General features: G+C 38.6%; 1 protein-coding gene across 2 annotated transcripts in view; it reads left to right on the forward strand.

Moving 5' to 3' along the window:
• PAWR (pro-apoptotic WT1 regulator) overlaps positions 1-26,508 on the forward strand; it is a 79,464-nt gene extending 52,956 nt beyond the window's left edge. For both annotated transcript variants that reach the window (XM_042469175.1, XM_042469174.1), the window contains exons 4-7: positions 3,634-3,668; positions 16,248-16,398; positions 16,939-17,043; positions 23,628-26,508. In XM_042469175.1, the coding sequence (XP_042325109.1) occupies positions 3,634-3,668; positions 16,248-16,398; positions 16,939-17,043; positions 23,628-23,714 (378 nt within the window). In that variant the 3' untranslated portion in view covers positions 23,715-26,508. The remainder of the gene's footprint in view (positions 1-3,633; positions 3,669-16,247; positions 16,399-16,938; positions 17,044-23,627) is intronic.
• The last annotated feature ends 667 nt before the right edge of the window (positions 26,509-27,175 follow it).

Consider the following 27,175-nt stretch of genomic DNA (forward strand, 5'->3'; position numbering starts at 1 on the left):
TATTTGTAGAATTGGCTTTTCAAGCTGTACCATCAGTAATCTGAATGGTAGATACTTCGGAATTCAATTGTGTAAGGCAGTTGTGTGAGCAGGGTAGATAATAATAATAATAATAATAATAATAATACTCATAATATATAATCATAATATTATTTGTACCGCCCCTCTGAGAACACTCGGGGCGGCTAAACACGGCAGTTTAAAAATACAGCACATATAAAATCCCTGGTGCCCTCCCCTCCTTAAAAAAGTATTAAATCCAATGCAGAATTAAAAACAAGCAAAAAAACAACAAAAAACATACAAATTAAAAACTGACCAAAAGGTCAACAACATCACATCAGCAAACCATCAATGGGAGCGGCAGTATCTTATTCCCAGACGTTTTTTCTGAGGCTGGGTTCTCTATTCTGGGAAGGCCTGCCAGAAGAGATTCGTCTTAACAGTCTTTTTAAAGCTGTCTAAGGATGTAAGCAGACGGATTTCATCCGGCAGGCCGTTCCACAGTCTGGGGGCGACGATGGAAAATGCCCTCTGGGAGGTAGCCGAGAGCCTAGATTTTTGTGTCTAAAGTAGGCCTCTCCCAGAGGAGCGGAGTGCGCGGGGAGGATTGTAGGGGAGAAGGCGGTCCCGGAGATAGCATGGACCCAAGCCATTTAGGGCTTTAAAGGTGATAACCAACACCTTGTACTGGGTCCGGAAGCTAATGGGCAGCCAGTGGAGGGACTTTAGAACCGGGGTAATATGGTCCCTCCTGGATGTTCCAGAAATTACTCTGGCTGCCATATTCTGTACTAATTGCAGTTTCCGGACCATGCACGAGGGTAGCCCCATGTAGAGTGCATTACAGAAGTCTAGACATGAGGTTACCAGCGCGTGCACAACAGTCTCAAGATAGATAAATTGAAGATTTCTCTGCTTATATTCCAATATTTAGATTGTGTAATTGTCACATAAATTTCTGTTGTAGTATCTGATATAGATGGCAGGACGTACAGTACAGTTTTGGTTTTTTTGTTTGTTTGTTTTTTGAGGAATGTTTAAATGATGTATTGATGCTCAGCTCTACAATGATTTTATGTGATTCACCAGAAGGAAAACAAGCCACCATTATATGGTCAGAAATAGTGGTTAAAGTGGTCTGGGCTGCCATCTTACTTATTTTCAGGTACATATAATTGAGTCGAGGCTAAACTTGCATTCTCTCCTCCATGATTCTGCAAATTAGTTACAATTACTGCTAATGATTGACCTAGTGCAAGGGTGGGAGTTGTGTGCTTTAAGGGACACATGTAGGTAGCAAGGACCCTTCTGGACTGACTTGTGGCTCCTAAAATGTCTGCTCTATAACACCCAATCACACCCACCATAACCTTGCTAGACAATGCAAGTGGCCATTTAAAAAGTATGTCCCCCAGGATATGGGCTTCTTTCAGGTGTGGGTGGCTGGTTTGAGTCATCAGACTCTGGGAAAGTGACAATGGATAAGGCACTTCTCCTGGACACTCAGCAGCTGTCCACCTGTACTGAAGAACAGTCAAAGGTATTATTATTATTATTATTATTATTATTAACCTTTCTTTTATGAAGCGCTGTAAATTTACACAGCGCTGTACATACAATCTTTTTAGTTAGACGGTTCCCTGCCCTCAGGCTTACAATCTAAAAAGACTAGATAGAAACTTCTGTTGACTAACTGTAATAATTAATACAAATTCCTTTGGAGTAGGCTTTACCTCTTTACACTCAGGCCCACGTTACCTGGAGCCACACCGCATAACTGTTTGATGCAGTAAATTTCATGGTACTGAAAATTCCTCCCAGGGAACAGTACCTCTCTACCCTGTCTTATATATTTTCACTCTAGTCTTGTTATTCCATCTCCAGCCTAGATAAAAATTCTGTTAAAAACTGAAGATGCAACAGAGTCCAGTTCAGTTAGCAGAAAACATGTGTGTATCTCTATTTGGATATTGCTGGGTGCTGTTGGTAATAGAACATTCAGTTGAAATATTGTTCCAACAATGTGAAAGGCAGTATGTAAAACTAATTTAGTATCTAAAAGCCTCCAGTGACTATTTAATTGTGTGGGAATGCTGAGTTTTGATGTATTAGTATGAGTTCCCATTAGTAAACAGAGCTCAAAGCCTTCCTGACACCAGTTTCCCTGGAGCTTTGTAGCTGTATGCTAATTGCCAAAAGTTCCTTCCAAAGAAACTACAAGTGAATTGCATAGCCTGCTGCTTAATAAAATATACAGGGGGGGGGGATACTCCTTGCTTTTCATGTGGCTTTGAGGGGGTGCAAATAATAAAAAAAAACCAGTTACTGATGAGCAGAGGGTGTTTGAAAGACTGTTTCATGTGGGAAGAGTGTGTGTGTACGTGTATAAACAGAAAGAGAGGGAGAGACAAAGAGAAAGTGTGTTATCATGACTTAGTTACAGTGATAATGTTTGTGTTTCATGATCTCATCATGCTGTGGAGTTTGGCAGGGCTAAACCCTGGTTGACTCTATTATTGGACATATCTCCTCTGCAAAAGATTTTGCTAGTTGTGAGATAATAATAGGCTTTCTAAAGCTAATCTATTCTTCTTATACATTGATTGTAGCCAGCACCCCAAGATCTCTTTATATTTGCTGATTCTTTGTGTTCTTTCTTATCACTGGATTCTTGATCCCTGGTTATGAATATGCCAGTTTTGTGGGCATTATTACTGGTAGATGATGGGGGGGGGGGAGGATCATCCTCACACTTATATTAAGTTACTTATAGCACAAATAAATATTCTAATGTTAACTTACAATATTTAACTTCTGTTCTTTTAACATAATGTGTGCATCTAATTATATTGCCTTGATTTTAGTTTAACAGAAAGATGGGATATACATTTTGAAAAATATCTTATTTCCTTGCTTAAAAATGGGAACCCATTTCTCATTAAGGATTTAACTGTTCTATGTATATGGTTTTAATTTTTAAAATTTGCTGGAAGACACCATCCTGTATCTCCTAAGCCTGATTTCCCACCTCTCTGATTCGGCCATACAGATTCCTCCTTTTTTTGCATGTGATGCTGCAAAATGGCATGATTGCTTGTAGATACAAGTTTGCCTGAAGACACAGCCATATGTAGTGCCCAAGGGTTTGCATTGGACTACACAGTCTAGGTTGTAGGTAACATTTGTTGTAGAATCACAGATATGTGTGATGTGATTGTTAAAGAACTGGATTGGAGCCCAGGAAATACAGGTTTGTTAACCTCATTGGGTGATATTGGATCAATCATTCTCTCTTAATTTGACCTTCCTGGCAGGATTATTATGAGGATAATAGTGGAGAGAAGAGCTCCCTCTTGAGCTCATTGAAGGAAAGGTGAATAAATTAATTGGATTCCCCCCCCCAAAAAAAAATTCATGATTGCCAACAAAGAAATGCATATATACATACAAAAACATGTATGCCATCTGGACTGGAAAAATAGAAATTGAAAGAAGTGTAGTTAGTGCTTACATTAATTGAATAAGTGGCATTCCTGGACACTTGAATCAATCTAGGTTTTGCATAAGCAATGCTTTAAATTATTTATTGAATAGGACACTAACTTGTATTTTTAAACTTATTTTTAATAGGACACTTCTAGGACAATTTCAAACAGATATAAAAGGTAAGTCTGCTTGGTATATCATTTAAAATTGAAATAGGTACACCAGGAGTGGGCATGTGTGGAGGGCCTTAGGACTATTTTCCCCACAAGAGGCAGTAATCACTTCTGGGTGCTGTTTTAGACAGACAGACAGACAGATTCAGTTTGGATATCTGTGGGAGACCAGCATTTATACCTATAATGGTACCCTCTACGTTTGTTTTAGCCAAAATTTGTTCTTTCAGTCTTTTTCTTTTTAAACTGGGAAATTAGAAGGATCGCAGGATCCTGAAGGCCACAGAGTGACTCCTGTAACTGTTCATTACTCAAAGGCTACACAGTTCCATTTCTGATGTTAACCATGTTTCATAATATCTACAAAGAAAGCATTCAAAGAAAGATAAATTTACTACACTGTTTATTTAATTGCTGAATTATTTAAACCTAATTCTGTGTAAAACTTTTCAAGCAGTTTGGCCTACAACCTGTAGAAGGTGGCTGGGGATGGCAGGATCTGTAGTTGGATCTGGAGGAGTGTCATGTTGAGAAAACCAGAATGAAATCACATATTTGCCAGCGCTTATTGTGATCAATGGCCTGTTACAGACTGCAAAAATAAAGCTGCTTCGGGTCTCTTTGGCGGTATGCTGTTTAAATGATGCATGCATCTGAAGAATCTGGAAACTGCACCAAAGTTGCGCTCCAGTGCTTAGGAATGGAGTGTGGCTTTGGCGCAACCTCCAGACTCTTAGGACCCATGCATCATTTAAATAGCATACCTCCAAAGAGACCCGAAGCAGCGTTATTTTGGCAGTCTGTAACAGGCCTATGTAACTATTGCACAGCAGTATTATCTTCCATCTGATATTGATGTGGTCTTCTTTACAAGTGAGCCTTCTGCCCTTCATAGAATTAGATCGGGGCTGAGAATGCATAAGGTACATGTTCATTCCGATACTTCAGATAAAGTAGATTCTATGAAGGATAGAAGGCTCACTTGTAAAGAAGACCACATCGATGTAAATTCATGCAGTGCTATTACTCTGAAAGTAAGTGAAATGTTGGGACATGGCAGGAATTTTGAGTTGATTGGCTTTTCTGTTGCCAGAAATAGTGTTTAAGGTCAGAGCATGAAAGGTCCAAAAAGGCAGGGAATGATTATTGGACATATTTCACCAAGCACAGCAATTAGGCAGGAAGGAGAGGGACAGGGTGGCCCAGTCATTAGACAGAGTAATATGGATGCCTCAGGCAGCATATCTTTGATGCTGTGAAACGATAGCCTGCTGTTAGTTATTAAAATAAAATTATTGTCTTGATTTTACTGCAAGGGAAGGGGAGCAGTGCTTGTGGATTTTTCTGCCTCAGGTGCCAAAACTGTTTGGTTAGTGTTAAGCAATATTGATCATTTTCTGTTCCTCCTCTTCAGGCTGCAAAATGTCTTGGGCCAGGCCTGAATTAGGGATACACTCGGCCTTACCCTGGCAAGCACTTAAAAATTCTGTTAGTATTTTTCTGTTCCTGCCTCTTATCTCAAAAGGACTGTCCAGCTGCAGGTGATGGGGTATTATTCCTTCCCTCTTATATTTCTTCCCAACTGTGGTACAGTTTGACCTCCATATTCATGGATTTTTCATCCACCAATTCAACTACACACATACACACACACACACACACACACATTTAAATCCAAAAGTCAAACCTTGATTTTGCCATTTTATATAAGAGGCTACATTTTATTATGCCATTGTATATAAATGGGACTTGGGCATCCACAAATTTTGGTATCCACATGGAGGTCTTGAAACCAAGCCCCAGCAAATACCAAGGGCCCACTGTACTGGAAAAGATCATGGTTGGAAAACCCAATCCCTCTCCTTTGAACACCATAGACAAATCAGGGGTGCTGCTGTTCTGCCTCATTAAGGGTTGCGCAGTTCTGGTTCTCCTGATGTCTTTGGACTGTGACTCCATACTTCCTCACTAATGGCTAAGCTGGCTGCTGCTTATGGGAAGTGAAAACCAAAAATATCTCTCAAAATGAGTAGGTCTGGAGAGGAAACCAGAGGCATTTAGGCTTGTTAGGGTAGGGGGTCATGAGAGTTGAATTGGTTCCTGGTTCCCACACAGTTGCTCATCCCTGTTTTCAAGCATTCATCTTTTTGAAAGCAAACAGCATTAAAGAAGGCATGAGAATCAAATGCTTGTGTTTAAAATACAATGTAAGAACACAATAGCCAATATAATCTCCATTATATAGAAGCCTATAATGCCTAAATACCCTAAAAGCACCAGATTCTGTCCCTATGTTGGAAGCTAAGCAGGGTCAGCCAAGATAGGAGCCCACCATTGAATACCAGCCAGGTGCTGTGGGGTATATTTCAGAAGAAGGATCTGGCAAAACCACCCCTGAGTATTCCTTGCATAAGAAAACCCTGTGAAATTCATGGGATCACCATAAGTTGATAGCTGACTTGAAGGCACATACACATGTGCATGCACACACTTTAACAGTTTACTTTTAAAACCATATCCCCAAGGCGGGGTAAGAAGGAAATAACAGAGGTTCTCCTCGAAATTACTAAGACATTAATTGGTAGTTGTCTCTTCCTCCTCCTATGGCATTAGCTGGTAGTTGGACTGAAAACCAGCCTGCAGTTCTTTATAGTTCCTCTTATTAAAGTGTTAAGAGTGAATTGAGAGGTTGTGGCAGACATAAGTTGGTTGCTTCACAGCACTTCAGCAATCTCCACAATTCTTTTCTGTAATGTATAAGGAATCAGTGTAGGACAGTGGATAGCATTTGTTCTTCTCTTGAATTATGCATATAAAAAGGATAATTTATTGGTAATTGGAATCTCTTCTCTCCCCTGCCTCTCTCCCCCTTCCCTCCTTCCCTCCTTCCCTCCCTTCCTCACTCTCTTTCTTGCTGTCACTCCTTCTTAGCTAAACAAACCACCGATGTCCATGCTGTGTGAATCAGGCTCCAACTTTTCTCTCCCTCAGTAATCCAGTGTCTTTAACCATGATTTATTGTTGGGTTATGACTCTGGATAGTCTGAAAAGCACAAGCTGGAGTTCCTGCATTGGACTGTTGTTGTTATGGGCCTTCAGGTCATTTCCGACTTACTTACAACCCTTATGGCAACCCTTATCATAGGCTTTTCTTGGCAAGATTTGTTCAACACAGATGAGATGTCTGTGGTTTGTTAGCCACTCCTGGTTATAGGGCGAGCATTCAGACAGTGAGCATGAACATGTTACTCACAAATGATAAGCCATGGCCCTCTTAGAAGTATGGTTTATAATCACATCTGAATCAGGTTAATATTGATATTATTGGTCTCTCTGATAATAACTAAAAATACAATTTTTGTTCTTATTACAGTTGGCCCTTGACATTCGCAGCTTTGGCATTTGCGAATTTGGTTATTCATGTGTTTTGGAGGGGAGGGGCTCACTCATGGGCTCCCCTGGCCTCTCCCATTACCTTATTCGCACATTTTCTACATTCGTTGGGGTCTTAGTCCGCTCACCCCTGCAGATGTGGAGGGCCGACTGTAGTTTCAGTGAATTGTGCAGATAAGTTTTCACCATTCATTCCTTTTGACAGAATCTGAACTGAAACTAAGCTGTATAGTACTGTACTAGCAACTTTCCAGATACTTAAAGAAATCAATACAGTTAAAGAATCATGCAGAGCTATGTCTCAGTAAACTAAGAATTCATTTTACTTGTTAAATGGACTGAAATGTTTCAGTTTGTTGGAGTAGTCAGAACAAATATGTACATAGCATCCACCATAACAGACCAGCTATTTCAGGAATTCTTGAAGATAACATTCCATATTACTTCCCCATGTTCCCCCATCACCTTCTTATTAAAGAAAATTGCTAAAATAATAAAATGAAAATTTGTGGACTAATGTTATCCAACTATAATTAAATTCTGAATGTGTTCCATGCATCATGGTAAATTACAAGCAACAACAACAACCAAAACAGGTTTTCTAAATTGTCTGATTATAATAAATGGAAAGGCAGAGAGAGAGAGAGAGATTGGCCATCAGGGCTTAAAAGAACTGTAGGATTTCCTATGGATCAGACAGGATTGGGTAGCTCAATTTACAGTAAATCAGATTAGAATTTCTTGGTGGGCATGTTTTTTCTTCACTTTCCATAGAAGCTTTCTTTTCATTAGCAAGTGAGTGCTTTCCCCTTGTTATTGTTGCTGTTTTTAATAAAGAAAGGAACTTAAGTCACTTTGCATTTCAGTTATAGAAGTTCTGAACACACACACACACACACACACACACACACACACAACCCTTGCTTTAAAATTGCACTAAATGTAATATGCAAAAAACAAAAAAACAAATCTAGCTAAGCATGGTTATTATTCTAGGCAGACCCTCTTCTAAAAAGAAACAATTATAGCTAAGCATAGACTTGTATGAAGGTCTCTTCTTATTCTAATCTCTAGAGTATGAGTGAGATTTTTATTATTTTATTACACACATATTTTGGGGCATTGATATTTGCAATGAATATGGGAAGAGGGATCTGTCTGACCAAAGTAACATTTCTGGTGTTTCAAAATATATCTCATAATTTTACATAGGCTTGCAAGTCTTATACCACAGAAATAATTAATATTGCTCTCTTTGCAAATAAAAATGCAGTGAAAAAATTGAGGAGTTAATTTTCCCTAATTTCTGCCTGTAACAGTTTGAGTCTTCATTAGTTTTTCATTTGGCAATCATCTGTTTTGCTCCACCGCATCTCCTCACTCTCAATAACCCTGATGATATAGTCTAGTTTTATACAAATGCGGAATTATGAAACTGCTGAGCCAAAGAATACCTAAGGTAATAAATAAAAACACCCAAAATGGGGATGGAATATACATGCTTTGGCTACGGCTTGCTCAGTATCTGTGGGAAAGAATGAAAACTGTTGAGGAAGGCAGATGGAATGAAGTCCAGCTGGTTGCCTCACAGGAACATTGAACAGGAGGATTCCACACAGGTGTTGTTTCTTCTTGTATTACATAATGCCTAGAACTTTCCCCAGTAATTCTCCACAACAAACTGCAAATGTGTAAATATTTGGGGTTGATCTTAACTCCATTTTCCTCACTCTTTAATTTCTTACTTAACTAACCAACAGTTAGAGACTCATGAACAAGTACTTTGGTCAAACTGCCATCTTTAGAGTCTCAGGTCAAATAAACCAAGGAGCTTTGGGACAATGGCACTTTTCCAGATTAGTGATTATCTCGAGAGCAGCATACCCAATATTCAACTAAAATAGATTTGATATATCACAGTTCACTTAATTTATTCCTAAATAGAAGAGCAGGCAACCTGTGCTGGTAAGCCCATATCTCCTATAAATCCAAGTTGAACTTCAGTTGATAAATTCATAGTCACTAATTATGATACCCTTCTTTATTTTCTAGCCTGAAATTGGGAATGATATTCCATAAATTGATTGATATTGCTATATCATCTATATATTGTTTTCTGTATTTATGTCTTTGAATTCATCCTATTTTTATCCCTTCAGCTACCTCATAGTAAGAACTAATTGTTTTAAAGCCAAACCAAAGAGCAAAGATGATTAAGGACAGATCTGTGTCATACATCAATTCAATAAAATAGGGTGATTGAAATTTCTTTTAACAAACATCCTTGCTATCTGGGTAGAAGCTGACAAAGGTATTGAAGATCAAAATTTTCTATGTGTATAAAATGCTTCTAATAACAACTACCATATATACTCGTCTGTAAGTCTAAAAATTTCTGCCCAAAAATTGACCCCAAAATCCTAGGTTGACTTATTTATGGATCAGTATGATAATGTGATAGGAGCTCTTTCAGATTTCTCCATGCAGTTTCTTTCTGTCCTGAGCCAAGTGGTTAGAGTCCTTGGTGACTGATTGCTGTTTGCTATCTTGGGAATGAAGACTGAAACACTGAAGCCTTGTTGTTGATTGCTGCTTCCCTCTTGCTACTTGCACACTAGCTTCTAAGTTTTACACTCATCCTATCTATAGGTCATCAAAATCCATAATTTTGACCCCCAAACCTGCCCGCGACTTATATATGAGGTTAATTTATACTCGAGTGTATATGGTAGCTAATACTGTATCACCCATCTAAAGGATTTGTCCAAGTCTAAACATAATCCAGAGCTTAATGATTCTGGTTTTATTTACTGTGTTGACTTCTTAGATAATTAACTAAATTTTGCCTTTAATAAAATTGGTTTAATCAAAACCAGGGCAGCATTGTTTAGTTTTGTTAGTTTTTATAGTCAAGATTTTCATATTATTAGATGTTCCATTGCTTTAATGCTCTTTGGTTTTTATTTAATACTAAGCTATCTGTCTCTTTATGTGAAAGTTGAACATGCCCTGGTGAAGGAAATAAATGATTTGTAGGGAGAATCAGAAGTTCGTTTTTATTATTTGCTAAACATAAGTGCACATATACATTCAAATATTACCTTGAAAGTATACTATTATCCCTTTAAAAATTGTTACTTGGGCTTGCTAACTTTCATTCTGGTTTGTTTCATGTCCCTTTCAGATTTAATGTGGGAATACATGCAGTCAGAAAAAAATAGCAATGCTCTTATGCTGCAAATGCTGAATTTTCAGGCAAAAAGCTACCTTGTTTTGAATCTTTTACACAGTTTGAGGGGAATAGGTTTTACAGGGTTAGATTACACAGTTTCTGTTCTGTTGCAACATGCATATCCTGTTTTTAAAAAGGGTTTTTTTTGTACAAAAAGTCACGCTAGATTACGTAGTGCCAAATATGGTAATAGTGTTAAGCCACAGAATTCCTTACAATTGTGTCATTATTCTTTGAAAGATTTCCCTTTATACTGTAACCCATGGTTAGTTACGTGTTTATTGTCCTTAGCTTTCTTTCAGTATAAACTATATAGTTCTAAATAATACCCACAAATGTGTTTTCAGTTAAAAACACTACACAGACACACCAAAAAGTTGGCTGAATTTCATTTAAACCCCCCACCCCCACCCTAGCATGTTAGATTATATTCACACTGGAGTTTACATAGTCTGTCATTGACCTTAAATTGGCTTTTTTAACTGGATATATTACTCAAGTGGAATACAAGCCACTGGATAGCCTGATTTGAAAAGGCAATGATGGTGGGCAGAATGATAGGGACAAATGTTTGGCCTAATAATCGCTGATCCTGAGTCAAAAAGGGGCTTCCTAGAATGTGAAGGATCCTTCTGTGTACATCAACTAGCTTCAATGAAATATAAGTAGATCTAGCTATTTTATATGCTAGAGAAATAGGAAGAAGAAAATGTTTAGGAATAGATGTACACAAGAGCTTATGCGCCCTAACTGCTGAGTTTCAGAGAGGCAGGTATTCCCTACTGTTGAATTCTGAAGTTCAGGCATTCTCCTACTACACTTAAGGCAGGAAATGATAAGACAGCACTATTGCATGCTGCTTACATCTCCCAACTAAAACCACTCCAATATGTCCATCCTAGGGAATGATACTTCCTTCAAACAGATTTTTGATTATAGGTTTTTATTTTTAGGAGACTCCCCATACAAGCTATTCAACAGCACTAGCAATTTGTGTAAAATCTCTGGATTAAGAATTTAGGAGTGTCCTCCTGCTGTCTGCATAGGACAAAAAGACCAAATGGAGATAAATCAGACATCTTTCAGAAAATCAGTGGGAGACCATTTCAGTGCTTTAGGATTAGTGTTTGAAAGGGTGTTTTGTTTTGGTTTTTTTGACAATGTTTTGGACAACAACTAATAGCCATGCTTCTTGGGATATTTTTGGAGTTGTAGTCCAAATACTTACTTTTCAGAGCTCTACCAAAGTCAACAACAACAACAAAATAGCATTGCTTTTTGTTGATTTTCAGCCCAAAGCCGCCATATTCCACCCGCTTCAGATTGGTTTTATGTCCTTTCCCCATGCCACCTCTGTTAAATCCAGTTTGCAGATACATCTGGCAACTGGCTTCTAGTTCACCAGTGCCTAAGCCACCATAATAATGTTGGTCTCTATCCTTTTACAAAACTATTTGCTATGCTTTTTATTTGCTTCTTTCAAAGAGTCATCTATTTGGAATGCCTGACCATATTGGCCTCAAAGGGAGATTCCAGTATTAAAGTGCTAAACTAGAATTTATCAGCAAATTGAAATTTAAGTAGTATGAGACTTTCATACTACAGGTGTTAAATCAGCTTAGGAGTGTGTGTGTGTTGGTGTGTATATATGCTTGCCTGTGTGTGTATTATCAAATACTGTTGTGAATGAGACACTCTTTCCTTAAATTATCTTGGATTCTGTATTGAAATGTCACAGAGCTACCACTTTTTTCATGCGTTTTACGACATTTTGGCTGTACTGTTTACACACAAACACATGCAGGAGTGCCCATGTGAATATCTGCCAGCCGATACACTTCATGTATCTAATAAAGTAAGGGCTTTCTATAAAAGCTCATGCCACAATAAACATGTTATTCTTCAAAGCACCACAAGCTTCTTTATTTTTGCTACAACAGAGTAATACAGCTGTGAGGCATGCCACTTATTAATATGTCATTTTATCAGCTTGCTCTACAAAACCTACAAAGCTTAAAGACCATAACTCCCTAGTTATTTAAGAAAATGCCTATAAGGAGAACGTGACCAAATTTACCAAGTCACTAAACCCTGAATGCCAGATCTGTTTTTAAAGCTGGCATATTCGAGTGGCTTGAATGTTAAATATGACTGCCTAATTCAAATCCCAGCTCAGCATGTTTTGGGACAGCTATGTGAAGCCCCTTTAAAAGTTGCTTCATGCTATAACTTTCATAGTGTGGTAAACAGTCTTAGCACAGTAGTTCCCATTAAATAGGCAGTTTTCTCCTTATTAAGACACACATATGGAAGAAAAGACTGTTGTCACAGTGACTACATGTGGCAAATTTTCTATTTGGTGATAGAAACTATGTGGAACCATTGATGCCTATTATTAAACAGGAATAATAAAAAAAAATTCTCATAGGCTTATTATGATAGTAAAGATAAGCATCACATAAGGCTATCATTCCTATACTGCATGCTGGGACACAAGGCAGGATGGTTTTATAGAAGATCTGGCATGCCATGCATGTAATATAAAACAAATTCATTTAATAGAATGATGTTGCAATAAAATGTGTGGAGTGAGCATGTTCAGGCTGTGAGCCAACCATCCCCCCCCCCCCCCCCCCCTTTTCTCCTCCAGTTCTGCCTCAAGAAAGATAATATACCCCAACTATCAGAAGCTGGGTAAATACAGTACTGATTTAGCAAATAATGTTCCCTGTCTTGAGACTTGAGGGGATTGCAACCTTATTGTCTTCCAGTGCACTTGAAAGTGTGAACTAACAGCTGGGCAATTTGAATAAATTCAGAAAGTGCAGTTTCCACTTGCATTTGAGGATAAGGAATGCCCTTGTTGATATTCTGTTTGTCATGCCTTTAAAGTGCAGGCAGAATATCTATAGGTGTTCCTTCTGTCCTCATACGTTAGAAGTTTTAAATAATGAATGTCTGTGGGCTGTGTTCCTGGTAAGAGTCTGTGCTCTCTGCCCCTTAAAGCAGCCCCTTCCTGTTATGATAGGGATGTGTAATGTGTAGCCCCCCCCCCCCCCATGCTGTTAGACAACCACTCCCATCATCACGCAGTAGGGACTATATTGGCCATGGCTGATAGGAACTGCAGTCTGATAACACCAGTAGAGCAAAATGTCCTCCTATTTAAGGGGGACAATGTTGGCACAAAAGCAGCACTGTGTCCTAGCAGTAATGAGGTGAAAAGTAAAATAGAGGTGGAGGCTACTGTCAAATACAAGCAGTCACATTACTCATGCTAGGAATCTAAGGCCTATGGGAGAGATAGGCCCACTTTATTTAAAGCATATGATTTAAACAATTCAAATATAATTGTTCCCCTTTCTTTTCAAGCCTAGGATTATTGTGTATGCACGTCAGATTTCATCTGTCCTATTAAAAGCTCTTATTTGTAGTTTTTAGGAGTTGAAGAAAAAAACTCCTGGGGAAACTGACAAGTTCCCTTCTCCAGAGTTTTGTGTTTTTGTTTTGTTTGTTTTTTTAAAAAAAAAACAGGAAGAAAAATAAAAAATTAAAAAAACCCACCCTTTCCCTTTTACCTGCACATCTTGTTAGACAAAGTGGGCTTTAAGTTAAACATTTTGTTCTGATACTAACCTTGCAGTCCTCACTCCTCTCATCTCCACTCTTTTGTAATCTTCATTTCCAGAATAAAAATATACTATAATGAATCTAAAACTGCTAGTTTTAATTACAATTTAAAAAATTACAATATAGTTAATTGGCACAAAATAATCATAACAAAAATTTTAGACTCATTCTGTGTCCCATCTACAAACTGCAGGAGATAGCAAGAGGAGATCAAATACAATTGATATCATAATTTCTTCAGCCATGGGTGCATTCTTGCTCTACCAGAGAATTATGAATCTTTAAAATATTTTTTTAAAAAAGAGAATACTTCACTTCAGAACTGAAAATTGTAATACTAACCAGTGGTGAGATGCTTAATGGAGTAATAATACTGTTAAAAGCAGCATACAAAATGTATGAGAAATCCCTGTTCCCATCATATCTAGTTTAGGATCAAGTACTAAGTGGAAAAAAAATACTGCAGCAGTGCTTTTCCATAGTGGATTGTGTGTTCTTGCAAGACAAGAGGCAAGAGAAGGCAGTTATGTTGCTAGTAGGTTCTCCCATGTCAAACAGGCTTTAGCTGAGGAGCCAGACTAAATGTGGCAAACAACTACAGGGTAGCAGCAGTAGGTGGGATGGTGACACTGGGTGAGGATCCCTCAGAGGCGGCAAGAGCACCATAGCTACCCAAGAGCTGCACATATACATGGATATAACATGATGGCCAAGATAGGAATCAAATAGACTAGGAATCAAATGTGAGCTAGACAAAGTGACTGTTAAATGGATTTGTAATTGGTTGACCGGCCAAATCCAAGGGATGCTCAACAATGGGTCCTTTTCATCCTGGAGAGAAGTGACTAGTGGGGTGTCACAGGGTTCTGTCCTGGGCCCAGTGCTATTCAACATCTTTATCAATGACTTGGATGACAGAATTGGGGTCATAGTTACCAAATTTGCAGATAACACCAAATTAGGAGGAGTAGCTAATACCCCAGAGGACAGGATCAAAATTCAAAATGGCCTGAATAGACTAGAATGCTGGGCCAAAGCTAACAAAATGAAATTCAATACAGAGAAATGTAAGGTACTGCACTTACGGCAGAAAAACGAAATACACAGATATAGGATGGGGGACACCTGGCTGAATGAAACTATAAATAAATAAATAAAATAAAATAAAAGTTTTATTTTTATACCGCCCTTCTTCAAATCAGGGCGGTGCACAACAGAGTTAACAATACAATATACATCAGGCAAATGCAATATACAAATACAATGTTAAGAATAACAACCTGAACATAGACATATTAAAACCATTACAGCCTCATGCCAGTCTAATGCTGGCAGAGGAAAAGGGGGAGATGAGTTCATATTCTGGGGGAGAGATATTCAGGGGTAGGCCTGCTCGAATAAATAGGTTTTCAACCCCTTCTTAAATTGGGGAAGGGAGGTGGCTGCGCGGAGCTCTATGGGCAGCGAGTTCCAGAGGCTAGGGGCCGAGGTCGTAAAGGCCCTCCTGGAAGTGGAAACTAACCTGGCCTCCGGAACTCTTAAAAGTTGCTGCCCAGATGATCTGAGAGTGCGGGGCGGATTATATGGGGAGAGGCGGTCCATCAGATACCCTGGGCCCAAGCCATTTAGGGCTTTATAGGTAACGACCAACACCTTGTATTGCGCCCGGAAGCGAATAGGCAGCCAGTGCAGCTCTTTAAGCACTGGAGTTATATGACTGGCCCTAGATGTGTTGGTAACCAGTCGGGCTGCCATATTCTGCACCAATTGCAGCTTCCGGGTATGATACAAGGGTTGCCCCATGTAGAGCGCATTGCAGAAATCCAAGCGAGAGGTTACCAGAGCATGTACAACAGTTTCAAAGTCCCTCCGGCCCAGGTAGGGACGCAGCTGGCGTATCCGCCGAAGCTGATAACAGGTGCTCCTGACTGTCGCATCCACCTGAGATGTATGTGTGAAAGAGATCTGGGAGTCCAAGTAGACCACAAGTTGAACATGAGTCAACTGTGTGATGCGGCAGCTAAAAAGGCCAATGCGATTTTAGGCTGCATCGATAGAAGTATAGTGTCTAGATCAAGGGAAGTAATAGTGCCACTCTATTCTGCTTTGGTCAGGCCTCACCTGGAATACTGTGTCCAGTTCTGGGCACAATTCAAAAAGGACATTGAGAAACTGGAGCGTGTCCAAAGGAGGGCGACTAAAATGGTGAAGGGTCTTGAAAGTCAGTGCTTTTATAAATCCCCCAAAAGAAAGATGTATAGAATTATTTTTTATAATTTTCTGCCATCATTCCATCAGGATTTTAAATTATAACTTGTATTTTTACACAGCACAACAAACATGCCAGATGATGATGTTTCTAGTAGATATTCACGAGCAGCAGACAGGGCAGGATATAACAGATACAACAGAGAAGCAAATTCTTCTGGAAACATCATACCAAATAATTCTTTGGAAAAGAAGATTGAAGATCTTGAAAAGGTAATACTACTGTATGACTCAAATTATCACTTTTCAACCCCATTTTTGTCTCAAATGGCTGGCTATCAGGTGTGGTGGGAGGTTGTCCAAGGAGTGTTTTTTGTTTTGTTTTTTCAAAATCAAAAATGACCACTTTATGGGGGGAAAGTTCCTCCATGGCCTTTTAAACATGGACATGGGCATAGGATTCCAGACACAATGAACCACTACTGAGGCCTTTCCTCTCCTGGCCACTTGAGGAAGTGGTGATCCATATCTAGGCCTACAACATTGATCCTGGGTGGATTCATGTAGAAGGAACTAGTTCCTGAGAAACGCAAGTTACAGATTGTTTGTGTTTTATAAATCCAAGTCATCACATAGAATTTAGAAGTTTCTATAAGCAGACTTCCTAAGCGACCCTGCATATTATGTATTGCAATGATGTAACCAGCATGTTATTGAACATACATATCAGGGAGGGAATCACTTGCATCCCAGTGGGTTGTGATTCTTGTTTTTAAATGATGTATCATAAATCATAAATTCTGTTCTCTGAAGGAGCTAGCAAAGGAGAGACAAGAAAACCTAAGGCTTGTACGAATAGCACAAGACAAAGAGGAGCTGATTGGGAAACTGAAGGAGGAAATTGATTTATTAAACAGGGTAAGTACTTATTCACTGTGCTGTGAATGACAAATTAAATATACTCTTTCTATATACCTTATGATTTTAGCACCAGTTCCCACTATCATCAAGTGACAATTCAGTCCTGTGGATAATGTCAATGCCTATGTTGTTTATTATCAAAAAATTATGAACTTACATTTTTGTCTCTGTCTTCCTTCAAAGAACTCAGGTAGTATGATGCCTCCCCCTACAGTTGTTTAGTTATGCTTGCCAATAGGGTCTTCACCTTGGTGCTCCTGACAAGTTTTACCCAGAGCTTGGGAAAATTACCATTTTGGACTACAGCTCCCAGAATCACCTAACAAGCATATCTGGCCATATTGGCAGTGGAATTCTGAAAGTTGTAGGTTTAAAAGGTAGCATTCCATAGCTGTGATTTTATCCTTATAGCACTCTTAAGAGCAGGGGTAGGCAACCTTTTTGAGTCAGGGGCCAGGTTGCTGTCCCTCAGACAACTGGGGGGGCCGAAGCCGGGGGGTGGAGCTTCCACCCTCCAGGGGCGGAGCCACATGCTGGGGGTGGAGCTTCCACCTTCTGGGGGTGGAGCCACATGCCAGGGTGGAGCTTCCATCCTCCAGGGGCGGAGCCACACACTGGGGGTGGAGCTTCCACCGAAGCATCATCATCATCATCACCACCACCACCACTATCATTGTTACAGCAGACCTTTGTTGCAGCACTTTGGAAAGTCACACTGTCTCACCTTCATAAATAATAAAAATAATGAAATGAAATAAAAAGCAATAATAAAAATAATGAAATAAAGAAACAAAAATAAGTGTTATATATTTTTAAAAATTAATGGAAAAAACCCAAGGCAGACCTGAAATGACTCACCTTTACACCTCCTCCCCCTCTTTCTCATCCTCCTCCTCCTCCTCTTTCTCATTGAGAGGGCATTTTGCAGAAAGAACACCCAGGGCAAGTAGTAATAATAATAATACTAATAAAGTTACAAGCAAGGAAATTACTAAAATGCAATTGAAAATAAACTGCAGCAAGCATGCAGACTGTGTCAACCCAGAAAAGACACAAGTTGGTGAGAGGGCATTTTGCAGAAAGAACACCCAGGGCAAGTAGTAGTAGTAGTAGTAGTAATAATAATAATAATAATAATAATAATAATAATAATAAAGTTACAAGCAAGGAAATTACTAAAATTGAATTGAAAATAAACTGCAGCAAGCATGCAGACTGTGTCAACTTTTTTTCCTTTTTTCAACTTTTTTCTTCTTCAACTGTTTTTACTTCTGCAAACTCCCTCCCCCAATGAACCTTACCAACCTCTCGCTGTGGCTGTGGCTGCAGCTGCCGCTCTGGCTCCCTTTCTCCCTGGCTCTGCCCTCCTTCTGCCTCTCCTCCTTTCCCTGCTCTTAGGGAGGAGGAGGAGGAGGGCGGAGGGCAAGGTGGACCCTGCTGCATATCATATTGCCGTTTATTGAGTAATGCAAAGAAAGGTAACTCATTAATGTGCTATAGTTAGCATTAGAGCAGAGCTTGGAAAAGTTACTTGTTGGAGCTTCCTAATGATCATACTGGTTGATGGTTTAGGGAAGTGGAATCCACTCTGGATTTTACTGCTGCTTCTCCTGCACCAAGTTGAATGGGGGCACCTCCTTGCCAGGGAGTTGGATGTGTCACCCCTGTGGAAAATCCGCAGGCCACCCTGCCCCTTTCGGACACTGCCTGAACTATGAACTCAATGTGAATGAAGCTCATTTCCCCAAGCCCTTCAGGAGTGATGGTGCTTTTGACACCATGATGGGGAAAAAAATAACTTTTGTATCAGCCCATCTCCTACTTCTAGCTCTGGCTGCTCTCTGAGTGAGATGCTCTGTGAGTGAGAAAAAATGAATCCAGGGTAATATAAATGATGGGATGGGATGGAACGGTGCTAGACTGTTGGTATTAGATATCAATCGGAAGACTGGTCCTTAGTATTGTTGAAATATAATGTCCTCATCTCTTAGAACAAGAAGAGGGTGAATTGACTCAAATTCTCTCTTAATTACTTTTTATTTTACAAGTTGTGAGAATTCACTATAATAAAGGTGTGTTTTGAAAATAGTTCACTAATCATTAGCAAAAATCAGATGGTTAACAACTGAGGCCCTGAGGCATGCTGAAAATACTGAACCATATCATCTAGGCTGCAGTGGGTTTCTTTGAGAAACATGATATTTTTGTTTGATGGTTTCTTCTGATCAGCTGGGAACCATTGCACTATATGACTGACAATTCTTTCATCAAATGTCTCTGGAACTTAAGTTGTTCTGATGTTCCTTTAACCAGTATACATTTGTAAATCAGGCATACAGTTTTCAGTTTAGTCAGAAATAAATGCTGTATATAACGTGACTATTTTGCTTCCTTCTGATTTGTTTGAGTATTTAAATTCCAGGCAGTTGTTGTGGTTGGGACACATCCAAGTAGCTCATAGTTGTAGACATTTTTGGAATGTTATTATTGTATATAAACATTCCAAAGAGTCTTTATATATAATTTCTGGGACATTTTTAAAGAATTTCTGTCTGTGTGCCTTAAAATTATTGTTGTGAGCTGTATCTTTGCCACCCATCTTGATATTGTATGTCTGACACAAGTTAGCCAGACAAAGGAGCCGGGGTGGGGGGGAAGACTCCTGTTGTAATGAAAAGCTGGTTACATTCCTTTTTTGTTCCTACTATGTACAACCTTTGAAAAGGATGTCAAGAACACAGTGTATGCTTTATCTAAATATCAGATGGAGATAGTTGCTGACCTCAGACTTCCATTTTGGCAAGTTTGCTGCATTTTTCAAATATAAAGCATTCATATTGTTTAATAAAATAGTTTTGCTATTTTATAGCAAAGTGCTGTGTGGCTCAACAGAAGGCACTGCAACTGAGTGTGGTTTCCTAAGAGGGGAGTTCACCCACCTTATTTTGGCTTTATTTATCCTGATGCTTAAAAAAACCCTTATTCTGAAATGTAAGTCAGTAGGATGACAGTGCCAAACGCGATTCTGGGTTTGCTTTTCAGTTTTCATGTAATTCCTTATGTAACTCTGTTACTGAATTTACTCATTGCATTTTGATGAGCTAGTAGCTAATAGTAACTTTTCCCTTCCCCCTTCTTCTTCTAAGTTAATGGATGTTATCCAGAAGCCATTGCATGGATGTACAGGAGGAATGTGCACAGCTGGTGCTTTTCCTTTTCCTTTTCTAAATAACTGCTGCTACAGCTTCCACAGCTGATGGAATATGGTATTTTCAAAGCTGAAGAGGAGCTCACTTCACCAGCTGTGGCAGAAACATCCCTGGAAATATCCAAGCCATTTCTACCTAAGTGCCCAGGGCTTCCTTAAGTCACACTCAGCAACATTTTGCAGATGAAAATAAAGATGTGCTTAGAGCACCCCTTATCTATATCAAAACCAGACCCCCATTATATGTTAGATGGTGGTATTATTCTGATGCTATCTGCAGTAGTAGTAGTACTACCAATAATAACAACAACAACACCCTGCCTTTTCCCCCATTTGGGACTCAAGGCAGCTTACAGTCAAAAGAAACATAGTTAAAAAATTCACAGCATACAGAAGTTAAAAACCAATTAAACTATCAAAAAATTAAAACCAGCTAAAAACATAAAACATTAAAAACAACAATAAAGGGCACAGATAATAGGGAAGCACATTATAAAAGGCCTATTTTCCCTAGAAAATCAGTTCTCAAAGACTTTCTGACATAAAAAGGTATTCATCTGTTTGTGGAAAGATAGTAAGGAAAATCCTATATAAATTGTCTGGCATAGGAATTCCCAGCACCAAAGATCATCCATTGAGAAGGTTATCTCTTGTGTTCACACCAAATGCACCTGTGAGGGTGGCACAGAAAGAAGGGCCTCCCCAGAAGATCTCAAAACATGGGCAACTTCTTTTTTTAAAAAAAAGAATATTTTTTTATTAGAATTATATAATAAAAAACAAACGTATAATAGAAAAAAAGCATATAGAAACAAAAGAGCAAGAAAAAAAAAGAACAAAGAAATTTGCCTTTTGACTGTCCAGAAGTATCTCTGTCTTGTCTGGATTAAATTTCAATTTGTTCACCCTCATCCAGTCTATTACTGACACCAGTAAACATCAGTTTAGGACTGAAACAGCTTCCTTGGACTGTGGTAGAAAGAATTAACAGAATTGGGTACGATCTGCATGCTTATAGTGCTAGACAGCCTATTATACATTGGTCATAAAAAGAAAAAGACTATGTGTTCTTAAGACATTGATACAAAAACAAAACAACAAAAACACCCCAGAGACAGTCAGTTGTCTCTTATCAACAATTGAGGATAAGAGCTACCACCATGTGAAATGGTGTACTTCATGGCACCTTAATAACTAGCTGTGGTTGCAGCCACTTTTACCTCACTGTACAGCGAATCCAGATTGTATCCAACATTCTGTCATTGTTGCTCCTCAGATTTAGCTTCCAGGTGTCTTTGAAAGGGAGCTGAATCTTGAAGAATTGCAACAATTACAATTATTCAATTTTAAATAAATGAATTTTTAGCAAGACATTCCCCAAAACCAGAAAAAAAAGTGATTACCAGAATATAAAGACTATCCTGGAAAAGAAGGGCAGCTTGGAGTATACGCATAAGTGACTTTGTACTGTGAGCAATCACTACAAGGTTTTATAAGATTTTATTGAAAAGGCAGCCAAGGTGTTTTTTTTTTTATTTTAATTTTTATTTGTCTCATATCCAGTAACTGAATGATTTCCTCCACCCTTCCTGGCTTCCATAGAAATCCCCCATTTTGCCCATTATCATCCATGTAGATCTGTATGTACCATGATTTCCCCACCCTTCCTGCCTTCCACAACAGTCTCCCCACCACACATTTACCCATTATTACTTTCTCATAGTTTCTTACAAGGTCTTCAGTAAAATCAGAGCTTGTAATTTTTTATACTTTTCCAGGCTCTTCATAAAATCAATCCTGGAATTAGCTTGAGAAGCATTTTCCAGTTGCTAACCACTAGCCCTGGCTACTAAATTAAAAAGAAACTGTGGACCCCTAACTATTGTAGTCCAGCAAAAATATTTCCATGTCTAAAAGTATAGATATGGTCATATAAAAGCACTATATTTGTAATCTTTGGTTGCATTTTTCCTGTCCCTTCATGTGTAAAAGAGCTTTAACAGATGGTATGTACAACCCCAGCATGCTACTTCATCTTAAAGTATTACTTTATCCCCTGTTTAGTCATGGGCAGAAAATAATATGAGGATCAAACTGGATGTGACACCATTCATGCAGTTACTGATTTGTTGTGTATATTACTAGTAGTATGGCCATTACTACTACTGCTGCTATTTACAAGTGCCCTAAACGCTGGGTGCATCACATTTTTGGGCTCCCCCATATTGCTGCTGAACACCACTCAGACCAAAAAAGAAAATGGTGAAAAAAGGAAGGAGAGAGAGCTGACATTCTTTCTTTGGTTTGGGCAAGGAAGGGGTAATGAAGTGGGAGTACTGTTTCCACACCACGAGGTACCTCTCATCTCTGCCTCTGGTCACTACGTTCATGCTGGGTCTGTAACACACCCCCTTTTTTCAGGCCATATTGTCATTCTTTTTCCTCATTTATATTCCTTCTTACATGTATTTTTATAGCTCTAGGTATTTTAAGATTAGCAATGCTATTTACACACATACACAATTGTACACCTTCAAATAAATAGATCTTCTCCTTCTCTTTAGCTCCTCCTAAATATGTTCCCTGTATGCATTTTTAAAAGAGGAAAACATTCTTTTGTTACATATGCATACACTTTACCCTTGACTTATTCACAGTCATAGGAAAATCCAAAACTTTGGTATACATGAGGCTGACTTATACATTAATATATATGGTAGTTAAAATGCCTATGCACAAGTAGCAAGGCTAGTTTATTCTAAAAGCTAATGCACAACTGCTGATCAGTTGACTGGTGTTGCAAGTAATTTGGTGTTGAGAAGAGCATCAGTTTTGGCTATATGCACCAAAGAAACACCTGCAGTAAATTGTATGCCTCCCAATAAACAACTGTATTTCAAGTTTCTTTTCCCCACTTACAAAATAGGAATATAGTCACAAGCATCCTACTCAAATAAAATCACCAGTTTTCATATACATTTTCTCTTTTCAGTGTTACTAGAATTTAAATTCATTCTATATATAATAAACATTCCCCAAAGTTTTGGTCTATATCCATATTTTGGGTTATGCTGCATATGTGTTCTAATTAAAAAGATTGTATGTAAGGCGCTGTGTAAATTTACAGTGCTTTATAAATAAAGGTTAATAATAATTATAGTGTAAAAAACACTCAGTGAAAATGGAAGTGATTTTACAATAGGTAAATTTAAAATCTGCTGATTATTATACCTCTCAAGCCTGTTTTTCAGCATTCTGAATCTGTCGTCTACCCTTGTTTTGCTTTCATACATTAATGCATTACAACCCAAGTCATTTCAAAACAAACAGCATTATTAATTAATGGATATGTACCTTGTGTTTTCTCTCAAAGGACCTAGATGATATAGAAGATGAAAATGAGCAATTAAAACAAGAAAATAAGACACTCTTAAAAGTTGTTGGACAGCTGACAAGGTAGAAGACAGAAGCCTCAGAGAGGAATGAAACATGAAAACTACTGATTGAATGTTTAAAAATCAAGGGGCTAGAATGTTTCCTTTGTTGCAATATGTCAAAACAACTGTTTTTGTATTTATTATTAAGGGGGGGAGGGGAAATAATGAATGTTTTACATAATGCTTTCTTCATTTGATGTAATAAAATCAAGCATTGTAAGTATTTCTAAACTTATTCCCTTGCGTTGTCCAAGATAATTCAGATAATAACTTTCCTGAAATCAATATGTTCTTGAATTTTCAGTGTCTTTAGCTTATATGTATATAGCCCAATTGCAGTGTTGTAAACTACCTGATCACCAAAACTCCACTTTGGTCTATATAGATACTACTTTTGTGGGCTTCTCCTCTTCCCTAAATGAAAGGAATTCTAGGAGTAAACTTTGTTTACATGGATTCAAAATATATATATTGGGAGATATTTGCTATTTGTTCAACAGCTGTAAAGTGCGGGTGCCTTACTAGAGTACTGATCTGAAACATTTTAGAAATGAATTGTTTCTTCTACAAAAAATAATCTTGTATTTTGTGATTTTATTTTATACTGTATCTGAAATACTGACAATAGTAGATAGTACTTTTCCTGTATAGCTGCTCTTTGACAAACATATTTTTATAAAATATCAGTAAATCACCAATCCTTATAAACACCAATCCTTGCCAAGGTAGTTTTTTAGCAAAATCCCCAGTTTGCAGGTTAATCACAATGCTTTCTTTTCATCCACAGGAAGAAAATGGGGTATTTTCTATAAGAGTATTGTTCATTTTTACAATAAATAAAGGCTACAGCCTGATTTTGACAGGAAAAAAAATATAATTTTTAATGGACTCAGAACAAAAAGTCTCCCTGGTTTTCTACTTAGAGATTAAACCATGCCTTATTGATACAGATGCAACAGAAAACCATGGCTTAACAAACCCAGGAAGCTGTGCATCAAAGTGAAAGAGGGAAGGGAAAAAATGGCTGTTGGGGTCATGTTAGTTTTTGATCTAATGAAAAATGATTTTTAGACCAAGACTGTTACATCTAAGTAGAGACTATGAGGATGGTATGTTGTGTTTGCATTGGAGATTTATATCACAATAGTGTCAAGATATACTAAATCAAGAATGGCACATTCATTTTGCAACTACAATATATGCACGTTTTCATAAAATGGATGTATCAGGACCTTGCTTGATTTATAAAGGTCATTGAAGCTGTGATAAAATTTATTAATGAATATAGTTTACAAAAGGGAAGTTTATGATTTTGGGGCCCTCTGAAAGTATTACAGAAAAACATCTGTTCTAGAATAGCACTAATGTTTGTTAAAATAAAGTACACTGCATGTTCTGTTATACATCAACATCATATGTCTGTGTTACTATTTTGTGTTATGGACAATGGAATAGTTTTTTATAAACCACTGAAAAAATTACTGTCTTTCACAAAATCCAAGTCTTTTCTTGCTTGAGAAAGCTTTATGGCCTTTAAGAATATGAAATATACCCTGCTTAACATGAGGTGCTGACAGTTGACCTGGTGTTCCTGTTATGCTACAGCGCCTGTGATTTCATTTAGACACACTATCTGAAAAGGCTTCAGGGAGATATTCCATGACCTCTTAGTGCACTGATTCTCAAAGTGTGTAGTATGAGAGCTACCATGTTGCATCAAGCTGGTCTCTGCCCTCCAAAGAGGGACGTCCTGTCCAGAATTAATCTCCTTTTTCTGCCACTGCATTGGAAATAACATTCTTAGTCTCTCACATTCTTACTCCCTCTTCACTGGCAGATGAGAAGAACTCTCAGAAGTATCACCATCACCCACAAAGCAGTGCACTCCCTGTGTTTTGGCTGGCTCAAAAGAAAGTTAGAGCCTCAGCTGTCAATATTTATTATTGAATATTCTCTACCTGATACCTTCCAGATGTTAGGGACTACAGTTACCATGATCTCTGCCCAACACCATGTTTTTGTGCAGGTTGGAATGGTAAAAGCGCCATAATGGGGACACCATATTACAGCATTGGTTCTCAAGTAGCAGCAACTTTTCAAGGCATTGGGAAAAGAGGTGTTTCCCTACCTTGCTGTCTATTGGACCTGAGATTTTATACATAGAAAGTATCTGTTAAAAAGTTGGCATTGACAGTGCTGTTGTATTTATGTAGCCATTGCTCCTAATTAGGTAGTCATTAAACATGAGGGAGGTATTAACAAAACCTGATTTTATAAAATCTTGCCAGTTTAAAGGCTGTCAAGCTGCATACTGTGGTACTGCCTCAAATTCAGGTTAATTTGGTGAATTTCAGTGACAGCTAAAAGGCAAAAATTTACCTCACTTGGAATGTCAACTGTTTCATAAATTACGTATGTTTTGGTAGTTTGTGAATTATTTCAATAATTGTGCTGTGGTGTTTCCAAATGGCATACCTGGAATATTCTATAGAAAAGACAGATCGGTTATACAGTGGGGCCTCCACATACGTGGCCTTTTTTGCGCGGCTTTGAGCGTACGCTGGGCGCGCACGGGGCAAAAGGGGTGGCACGTCCCATTCAGTTGAATGGGCGCGCGCGCCCCACACACCTCCGCGCCGCTGTGCACGAGCCCCATTGTTTACAATGGGGCTCGAGCATAGGCGGAAATCGCCATATGCGGCGGGATCCGGAATGGATCCCCCGCGTATGGCGAGGTTCCACTGTATGAATAACTTCAATGGAAACATGCTTATGATTTATATGGATAAAATAAATAAAGCACATCAGCTACCTTAATTGCTTAATTTTTTTCTGTTCATACTGTATGGATTCATAGTCCTGGGGCAACCAAGTTCTGTACTTTTAAGAGGAAAATTCTGTATTTTGGTTGTCATTATGATTACCATTAAATACTCAGTTGTACTTATCTGGATAGAGTTTCCTGGGCCTGGCAGCCCTTCTGGAAAACCCAGAGAAGTGAAGACAAGCAGCCACCCAAAGGGAAGGTACTTTTACCATACATCAGAGGAGTCACAGACAGAATAGGCAAAGTGGTGAGGAAGCACAACCTGCAAATGGTTTATAAACCAATGAAGATAATCCAGCAAATGCTTCGCTCAGCCAAGGACCAGAGAGACCCTCTCACAGCCGCAGGAGTTAACCGCATACCATGCAGCTGCGAACAAGTCTACCTAGGGACCACCAAATGCAGTGTGCAAACAAGAATCAAGGAACACGAGAGACATTGCAGACTGGGCCAGCCAGAAAAATCAGCAGTAGCAGAACATGCCACAAACCATCCTGGGCATAAAATACTGTTTGAAAACACTGAAATCCTGGACCATGCCAACCACTACCATGTCAGGATGCGCAGGGAAGCCATTGAAAACCATAAACATCTGGATAATTTCAACCGAAAAGAAGAAACCTCTCAAAGTGTGTAGTATGAGAGCTACCCATGTTG

This window comes from Sceloporus undulatus, chromosome 5 (assembly GCF_019175285.1).
Source record: "Sceloporus undulatus isolate JIND9_A2432 ecotype Alabama chromosome 5, SceUnd_v1.1, whole genome shotgun sequence".
Lineage (NCBI taxonomy): Eukaryota > Metazoa > Chordata > Lepidosauria > Squamata > Phrynosomatidae > Sceloporus > Sceloporus undulatus.